The sequence below is a fragment of the Lolium rigidum genome, chromosome 7 (genome assembly GCF_022539505.1).
Source record: "Lolium rigidum isolate FL_2022 chromosome 7, APGP_CSIRO_Lrig_0.1, whole genome shotgun sequence".
Classification (NCBI taxonomy): domain Eukaryota; kingdom Viridiplantae; phylum Streptophyta; class Magnoliopsida; order Poales; family Poaceae; genus Lolium; species Lolium rigidum.
Window position 1 is genome coordinate 115,023,625 of NC_061514.1, and position 9,600 is coordinate 115,033,224.

Sequence of the window (9,600 nt, forward strand, 5' to 3'; positions counted from 1 at the left end):
GGAGAACTTGGGGCTAGCATCAATGGTCTTCAGGTTCCGTCCCCATGTGAGTCTGCAACACTATGTTGAGCTTCACGGGCGACGACATATATATACTCATATTAAAGAAGAAAATTTGAGTAATAAAACATTAAATATGGATATCTAAATATACACACGACCGACTTGAAAGGCATATCTAGGGAGCAAAAATAGTATAACTCATGGATAATTAGACTTGTGAGACACACATTATTCTATAGGAGGAAATAAGACATGAAATGCATAGTTTAGTAAATAAGACAAAGTGAAGAGGATGTGGACAATCGGTTGGTGAAGACCAATAATCATATGTGTATTTTTAAAAAGATAAAAAATGAAAACAAGATGGTTATCAGGACCCATGCTATAAGGCACCACGTTCTATGCGAGTGGATTCCCACTTAGTGGTGCGAGTAGAGTGCAGTGTTTTGGCTTCTGTATTTTTATTATAAAAATAAAATTAATATGTTAGAAGTTTCAAAACAATTTAAAAGAAACTCCGTGGATACTTAGACATGTAATCTACATATATGCAAAGTTTTGTTAAGAAATGCGTTAAAATGTTGGCTACAAAAAAATACAAAAGCATGGCTCTGAAAATATTTAAAATAAAATTGATTGTGCTTCCAAACTTTGTACTTTTATGCAGATCACATATGAAAAAATATTTTAATGCAAATATTGTACTACTATGATTCTTTTTAGAGTTTTTATAGACCTAAAAATGAAGTTTTGAAAATTAAAAAATGAACTGGAGAACGGGAGCTAAAAGGAATTTTTGGGTGCGAGTACCCATATCACGTTCATCTACTTCGACTACCCAGGTCGTGTAATGGTCAGACCTGGGTGAGGGACAACAGACAATCTCACTTTCATCGCTGGGCCACGTAGACATCCATGTATGAGAAAGAATTAAGTGTTAATAACGATAAAGAGGACCGTGGACCTCATCCCTTCCCGTCTACAGTACAGAAGGGCGATTTGTGAGCCTCCCGTGGGTGAACCACCTCGCCGGCGTCAGATCGTCGGTTCCCTCGCCCTCGGCTGGCCGCTCCGGCGGCGGGAGGACGGGGGAACCCGATTCGCGTCGTGTATATAGTGTTAGTTGGCCTAGGGGTCCCAGCCGGCGGCGTCGGGGTGGAGGCGGCGCAACCGGAGTGGTTTTGCAGGTGGTGGTCTCTCCCCTCGACGGCGGAGCTCGCTGGAGTTCGGGCGTCGATCTACTACCTCGTCGACCTGGTGGTACTGCGGTGTTGTTTGGGTCGTCTTCCCCATCGCCGGGTACCGCGGGACGGCGGATCTCGCTTTCGATGTTCTGCAAGGTGTTGGTGTTGTTCAGCGCGGTGACGACGGCGGCCTCCGGTGTAGATCCTTCGGGATCGGTGCTCGGCGACTTCCCGCTGGCTTGGGGATGCTCCCGATCCATGGCGTCTAGGGGTGTAGGAGCAGCGGCGCGCCACCGACAGCACCGCGGTGTCGCCGGCGTGGTCGTTTAACAATTGGGCTGGTCTGTAATTTTGTTTTCTTGTGGGCGCCTCTCTGTAATTTGTCTGAACTAATATCAACGCCTTTCTCTGCAAAAAAAAGAGAAAGAATTAAGTGTTGCGAGGGCCCAGTTGGCATGATTTTTTTTCCGAGGGTATGCCAATGGCGTACCACATCTTTATAGAAGATAGCAAAGAGTCATATACAAGAACACCAGCCTCATCTGCGAACAGATGTGCCGGTACCCACCCACACACACACCACCTAAGCCTACTCTCGCGACATCAACTCACTCCCTCCTTGAACTCGTCCTTGATCCTCTCCATCAGTTGATCGGCGTTAAGCTGAAGTGTGTGGTTGTTGAATGCCCGCGCGTTCCTTTGCTTCCACAAAGACCAAGCAATAAGGAGAGCGAGCGTATTGAAACCCCGCCTGTCCTTCGGAGCCACCAAAACCCTCGCGGCACTCCACCAATCCTCCAGATTGCTCTCTAGTGTTGGCTCCATGATGCTGAGAGCCTGAGACCTGCAGCAATCAAGCACTCGAACCAAGTCTGCCTCGCATATGTGCATTGCACAAGTATGTGCTCCACCGTATCCTCCTCTTGCAAGCACGTGAAGCATGTTGATGTTTGATCTTGCAACCCGTGCCGATGTCTTCTATCTGATGTCCATAAGCGATGCTTAAGTGCGAGCCAACCAAAGATCTTGCATTTTAGTGGGGCATATCATCTCCATATCGGTTTATACATAGCGAACTCATGTGTCCCCTGCCAGAGCATCTTGTAGGTGTTCCTAGCAGAGTACTGCCCATTGCTTGCTCCCGTCCAACTGAACTTGTCCGGCTCCGAATGCTCACAATCCACTTCCTCAATGGCCTCCCAAAGCTGTATGCATTGCACGGTTCCTTCGACTGTAAGGTTCGTGGTCACATCTGCCAACCAAGCAATGTCGATCAGCGCCTCCTGGACTGAGCGGCGATTCCTCGTCCTAGTCATGACCAAGGCGGTGACCGCCGGCGCTACCTTCTCTGCTGTCCTGCCGCCCAGCCATCTGTCCTTCCAAAACAGCGCCTGCCTGCCGTCCCCACCTGAACCTGGCGAGGCTGTTGAAGACCTCGCTCGCTTGACGATCATTAGCCATCCGTAAACCCTTCCAAGGCCTCGACGGATCTGTCCTTTGCAGCCACTCCCATCTCACTCTAAGCGCTAGGCCCTGCATCCTTAAGTTCTTGATCCCCAAGCCTCCGAGCCGGAGAGGTTTGCACACGCTGTCCCACGCGACCATTGGCATGAATTTGAGGGTGGAGATATGCAGTACTCCTATGTGAAGCTCCCAATTTCAATGTCTCAGTTTGACCGATATTTTAGATTGGACGTGATTATGTAACACAAAAATCACAAAAAACTGATACGTATTCAAAAGAATTCAGTTATGATAAAAAAATATGTCAAATATGTTTGATTTATTTATTTATAAAAATTAAACATTAGGCAGCATGAACATTTATATTTTGCAACATGTGAAGGAAGGCTAAGATGTATTGGTTAAATAGTGTTATAAGAGTGAGAGAGTGAGAAAATGCGTCTTGAAAATACAAATTCTTTATTCCCTTAGGAAACTTATTTGCTTTGACTATCGATATATACCAAAACTTTCTGAGATTGATCACAAACTAATAAAAAAATGTGTTCACCCAGCAATCGATTTGGAGAAGAAAGGATGAGGAAAAAGATGTGCGCAGGGTGCTGGCTAGTGGGTTTGTTCTATTGGGCCGACTGGGCTGCCCGTGTGTTGTCTTTTTTTCTTTTGGTTTGGAGATGTACAGGTTGATACCTACGAGTTTAAGGGGGTCCTCCTCCCTCGCGCCGGCGCGCTCCCTACCATCCACTTCGCTGAAGGATTATCTTAAGCGGGCCTCTGTTCGCGGCCGAACTTTTACTCTGCGGTTCGTTTGTTCTGGGCCGTGTTTCCGCGCGTTCGAGCTCATGGTGCTAGTATAGGTGGGAGCTGAGTATATAAACCGGTGAGAATTCATCCAAACTTCCGAGGTGGGACTATTGGATGTTTAGTTCGGTAACCCCTGTTCGCTTCGCTGAAGGATCGAAAGCTTGGGCCGGTCAACTAGCGCGGCCCAATTTCTTTATTCGCATCGCGTTCACGTGATTTCGTTTTCTGTCCGCTTCGAAGGAATCGATCACATCGCTGGTAGCGACTACATCGCTTTTGGTCAGCTTTTTCCCATTCACGTACGAAAAATAACGGAACAATACAACGGCTATACAATTTGTTTTTTTCTCCGGGCAAATGGTATGAGGCTTTGCCTCACCTAGCTAGCTAGCTAGGTTGCTTTGTTTTTTTTTTCCTTTCATTCACGTGGCTAGCTTAGGGTCACTATATTTATTAACAAATAGAAAACAGAGGAAGCTAGCTGATTTCTATCTTGACATGTACCTAGACGAAAAACGTAGGGGAACAACAACGTATACGGTGCGGAACAACTATCTACACAGCAGGGAACAACTATCTACACGATAGGGAACAACTATCTACACCGCGGGGAACAACTATCTACACGACAAGGAACAACTATCTACACCTCGGGGAACAACTATCTACACAGCGGGGAACAACTATCTACACGGCAGGGAACAACTATCTACACCGCGGGGAACAACTATCTACACGACAGGAAACAACTATCTACACCGCGTGGAACAACTATCTACACAGCAGAGAACAACTATCTACACGGCAGGGAACAACTATCTATACCGCGGGGAACAACTATCTATACCGCGGGGAACAACTATCTACACGACAAGGAACAACTATCTACACGGCAGGGAACAACTATCTACATCGCGAGGAACAACTATCTACACGGCGGGGAACAACTATCTACACGGCGGGGAACAACTATCTACACCGCGGGGAACAACTATCTACACGACAGGGAACAACTATCTACACGGCAGGGAACAACTATCTACACCGCGTGGAACAACTATCTACACAACAGGGAACAACTATCTACACTGCGGGGAACAACTATCTACACGACATGGAACAACTATCTACACGGCAGGGAACAACTACATCAGCAAAAACATATAATAATTCTAGTCCAATTATTTTAAGTAACTAGAATAATTCTAGTCCAAAAAGAATTTAAAAAATACAAGAAATAAACAATAGAAAAATCTAGAAAAGAAACATACCAGCAAAACGAAAATGAAAAAGGAAAAAATTACAGAAATATACGTATCTTAGTACTGTAGTTGTACAATTATACCTCGCTAAGTTCACGATGTGGCCAGCCAAACCAGCTGTCGTGCGGAACGAACGAACGAGCACTTGTAGCATTTTTTTTAGCTTACGCACTTGTACCTGTAGGGAACGAACGAACCAGACAGCTCAAACGGGCCGGCCCAGTAAGAAACATACTTTAGCGAACCGGTGCTACGACGCGCGCGCGCGCTAGGGAGCAATTTCCGTTTAAGGAGGTGCTATACACCAACCTGGTTGGTCATTTTCAATTGGTTATAGAGTCGGCCCATCGTTGCCTCCTTTTTTTCCTTTCTTTGTTGTGGTTTAAAAAATAATCTGAAATTTTTCCCAAAATCTGAACATTTTTAAGTCTGAATATGAACATATTTTAAATTTGAATGTTTTTAAAAATTTGAAAAATCAAATTTTGTTACATTTATATATGAACATTTTACGAATTTGAGCATTTTTAATATGATGTTATTTTCGAATTTAAACATTTTTCAAATTTAAACATTTTTTAAATTTGAATATTTTTCAAATTTTGAGGAAAAATGAAAGAAAAAAGGAAAGAAAAAATAGAAATAAAAAACGAAAAATGAAGAAATAGCGAAACTAGGCAAGGCCCAATACCCGACCAAGGGTGTGCGGTGCTTGGTAAACACCGACGTGGTCGGTGTATAGGATTGTCCCACGTCTATGCTGGCTTGATTAGGCTTGGAAATTGGTTCAGGCGCATAATATTTTAGCAATACTATAGTTTTGTTTTAAATTTCATAGTTTCAAATACTTTGATGTGTTTGGTTGTAACAATACTATAGTTTTTATTTCAAATACTTTGATGTGTTTGGTTGTAAGACTGTGGTATTGATAATTCACTATCGCTAAAAACATGCTATTTTTTAAGTACTGGAAAAAGAATCCCGAACCTATTTTTTCTAAAACTGAAGTATGTCAGGCAGTTAAATACTATGGTTTTTTAATATTGCTAAGCTAGGTTCCTTTGTTTTCTTGGCATGTTGCAGCGCTTGACAATTCGAGTTATGCAAGTGAGCATATGACCAATGCAATGAGTGATGCGAATTTGCAGTTTGGAGACTGTCTAAAGCGTTATATTAGCTAAGTGAGTGAATGAGAGGAACAATACCACGCTAAGATATACTAATGTTGCAAGATTTAGTAATGAAACCTGCCCGTCACAGATGAAAAAATAATGCATAACTCAAAACTGAAGCACCAAAATGCTGGTTGTTAAACCAAACAGAAGCCTAAACCAAGCACACTAATTAAGTCGCTAAAGATTCCCCTAGTAATAATAAAAGTATTTGGAACATGATGGTGAAAAATGCGCAAAAAGTAAGGAGGTGGTTGTTTCCACGGTATACTTATCATCGAACATTATTCAATTTAACCTAATTAAGCAATGATGTCTGAACCTCATCCTCTAACCGATCCTCCTTTTATTATCTACATCCGATGCCCCAGGGGCAGCCTGCTCATCATCTGCTGATACGCCGTCCCACCGCCGCCGCCTCCACCGCCAGCCACGTTGCTCGGCACGGTCTCGTCCTTCACCTCACCTTTGGGCACCCTGAACCCTGCCGTCTCCATCGCCTGCCGGTGCCTGAAGACCGGGTGCAGCGACGGGGACAGCATGGGCAGCTTCAGCCCCTCGACGGTGCCGAGCCCGGTCGGCATCGGCAGGCTCGGGAGCGCCGCCGCATGCCCGCCGAGCGAGTACGGGAAGTTGCTCATCGGCCCCAGCGGGTCCCTCGGAGGCAGGCCGAAAGGCGCGCCGCAGCCGCCCAGCCTCATCAGGCCGTCCTGCACCAACGTCGGGTCCGTCCTGCGCGCACCGCCGGCGTGGATCAGCTGCGATGCACCCGAAGCCGCCAGCGAGCTTGCGTGGCCGCCGTTCCGAGCGAGCGGGACCTCGTGGTTGTGCTTGCCCTCGTAGGTGGTGATCACGGACTTGAGGTCGTGCGACGCGCGCTCCACGTGCTTCCGCACCGAGCACCCCGGGTGCGTGCACTTGTAGTAGCTCCTGAACACACACATACATATAGCATGAGCGTACGACGACATACATTCGGAGAATAAAAATCTCAAGGAATGCATGGCGGTTGATGTTTCAGACGAACCTTGGATTCGGGTTGCCCTTGACGACCTTCTGCCCGTACTTGCGCCAGCGATAGCCGTCGTCGAGGATGTCGATCTCGCTTGTCGTCTGGATCACGATCCGAGGCTCGCGGATGGCTCTGGACGCGGTGCTCATCTCAATGGCGCATGACTCCAGCTTCCTGAAACATTATTCAGACGAAAGTTCAGCGCCCACGGACTCCAAAGGTTCACATTGTTTTGAGATGAACATGATGATTGCAGAGATATGTACCTTCTCTTGGACTCCAGTTCATCGCCCTCGGCCTCGACAGCGGCAACCTGGACCTGCGACATGTTGCCGTGCGCCACCCTGTCACCCCCGTCCACCTCGTCGGACACCGCAGAGGTGACGTCCACACCCTCGGGGGACTCGTACCGGGCGGCGCCGTCGTGGACCTGCATCGAAGCCGACGAGTCGCAGAGCTCACCGGGCAGAGAGGGTGACGACGTCGCCTCCAGCCCATCGCCACGCCAGTCTTGTGCACCCACACCATTGTGCCACAGCTGCCTCGTGTCCGCGTTCGGCTGGGACGCACCAGCGTTGCCATTGTTGTTGTTGTCGGCGGCGTCCATCTGCACGTCGCCAAACGGGTGAACCTGCTGCAGGACGCCGGCGGGGCGGCGGCTCGCAGCGGCGGGCATGGGGTGGTTATGCCCGCCCTTGTAGATGATCTCCGTGACGTGGCCCTCGTGCGACCGCTCCACCTTCTTCTTCACCTGGCAGTTTTGGAACGTGCACTTGTAGTAGCTCCGCGGGTACTCGCTGTGCTTCACCTGCTTCTGCCCGTACTTCCTCCAGCTGTACCCGTCCTCGGCCGGCGTGGAGGCGGCCACCGCAGGGTAATCTCCTTTCACTGCCTCACTGTCTGCAGCCGGTGGGCCGTGATCGGGAGGTGGCCCGTTGTTGTTGTCGACGGTGCTGTCAAGTGCGAGGCGATTGCGCTTGTTGTTGGAGTCATGGTAGCTGCTCCTCATGAGGTCCTGCCCATTGTTGAACTGCCCTTGGTTCATATGGCCTAGCGAATTGCGTTCTCGTGCTGCCTGAATGTTGGTTTCAGTCTTCACAGGAACATCTCTGCTTGGTAGTGATGGATGTTGACTGTTGGGCAAAAATTCCTGAAGGCAAAGGAAAGGCGATTCACGCGACGAATGAGGAGATTCAAATGGTTTGTTCGAAATTTGTAATATTACAATTTGGTATCACCAAGAACAGACTACAAAATTAAAATGGACTATGGAAAAGCATTTGGTAAATACAAGTAGGCAACAAAATACTCAGTGGAGCAATGCACTACAGAGCCTTCAAACTGATCATTTAGTAGTTTAAAGAAGACGACGACTCAGTGTAAAATTCTGAAAATTTGAAATGTAGTGTATGAAACTGCACGGTTGTCCTACACTTACTCCATTCGTACCAACAATAATGGGAAACAGGCTTACCAGCCACCTTGCACTAACTAGTCGTACAAAACGCTGTTTAAACAGGAAAATTACATTGTCCCATCCATTTGAAAAAAAAAACTACAGTCTCTGTATGAATTGGTTGCAAGTATGGAACCACGGAACAGCATGGCTCAGCACAAAGCTACTTCTAGCATTTCAAAGAAAGCATGAGAATATGAGAAAAGACATTGTCCCATGCACGGGAATCAACATGTTTCAGATATCCGAAACCTAATGAAACTTAATGAGAATATGGACAGTTTGACATAGCTGCTCACCTTGTTTCCTTCAGCTGCGTATTGTGATGATTTTAGGTCCAAAGGCTTGAAACAGAATGTACCAGGACCATCTTCAATTGACGGAGCTTCAAATCTAGCAAGATTGTTGTTATTGGAATCACCGAGCATGAATAACTTCCCCGTGGTTGGCGAGGCCTGGCCCTGAATCATTTCGTCAGCGATCAAAAGTTCAGTACTCTGACGGTGGAAATCACAGCCATGGAAATTACAACACAATCCATACCATGGCATTGGAGAGGAACACTGGTGACTCAAGCAGCGACGCCGGGCTCAGACCGGGTGGGATGGTCAGGTAAGGGGACTGAGCTCCTCCTGAGTGTTCGCTGTCAGCTGCGGCCGGAGTGACGCACGGCATGCTGAGCTTGGCGACGCTGAAGCCAGCTCTGGCCTGCATCCTCTCAGACAAACTGCTGCTGGAACCGGACCTCTGGCCGAACTGCGGCGTCGCCGGCATCGGCTTCCCCTCCTCCTGAGGCGAGCCCACGTCCACCGACAGGCCACGCCTTTCGAACCCTGCACGGGAGCCCTCGTTGGTGCCGGTGCAGTCATCGACCAAGGGATCCGCAGGGAACGGGTCGGTCATGTAGCTCGGCAGCAGGCAGTCTGGTCCTGCTGGACTGGTGTCCTTCCACTCCATCGCTGTGTGGGTGTGGCTGTTCATCTGAGCATGGAACTGCTCAACCTGATGGTTTGAAAATAGTTGCAAGTCAGGGCAGTGAAGGGATTCAAGTCAGAGAGCAGCTAGGCAACACCAAGCAACAAGGTGCATTCAGTTGATAAAATTCAGAAAGATGTGTGTGTTGGCACTTGGCAGGAATGCAGAAACATTGTCAGGGAGGACGAAATCAAATCAAAATAAGACAATGAAATGCAGGAATCCGTTGGGTCTCACGAAAGAATTGAGCAGAAACACCATCCTTGTT

General features: G+C 47.6%; 1 protein-coding gene across 1 annotated transcript; it reads right to left on the minus strand.

The window, feature by feature from the left end:
- Nucleotides 1-6,242: 6,242 nt before the first annotated feature.
- LOC124678937 (probable WRKY transcription factor 2) lies at nt 6,243-9,338 on the minus strand. Its single transcript, XM_047214788.1, has 5 exons — nt 8,901-9,338; nt 8,657-8,818; nt 7,168-8,051; nt 6,917-7,075; nt 6,243-6,819 (listed from the first exon to the last, which is right to left on the minus strand). The coding sequence occupies exons 1-5, from the start codon at nt 9,336-9,338 to the stop codon at nt 6,243-6,245; spliced, it is 2,220 nt and encodes a 739-aa protein (XP_047070744.1).
- Between the last annotated feature and the right edge of the window lie 262 nt (nt 9,339-9,600).

Bases quoted from the DNA above. Each gene is read 5' to 3' on its own strand.
- LOC124678937 (XM_047214788.1), bottom strand. From the start codon at position 9,338: ATGAACAGCCACACCCACACAGCGATGGAGTGGAAGGACACCAGTCCA. The intron at 7,076-7,167 runs GTACATATCTCT...ATAATGTTTCAG, and splicing joins GAACTGGAGTCCAAGAGAAG to GAAGCTGGAGTCATGCGCCA. The intron at 6,820-6,916 runs GTTCGTCTGAAA...GTGTGTGTTCAG, and splicing joins AAGGGCAACCCGAATCCAAG to GAGCTACTACAAGTGCACGC.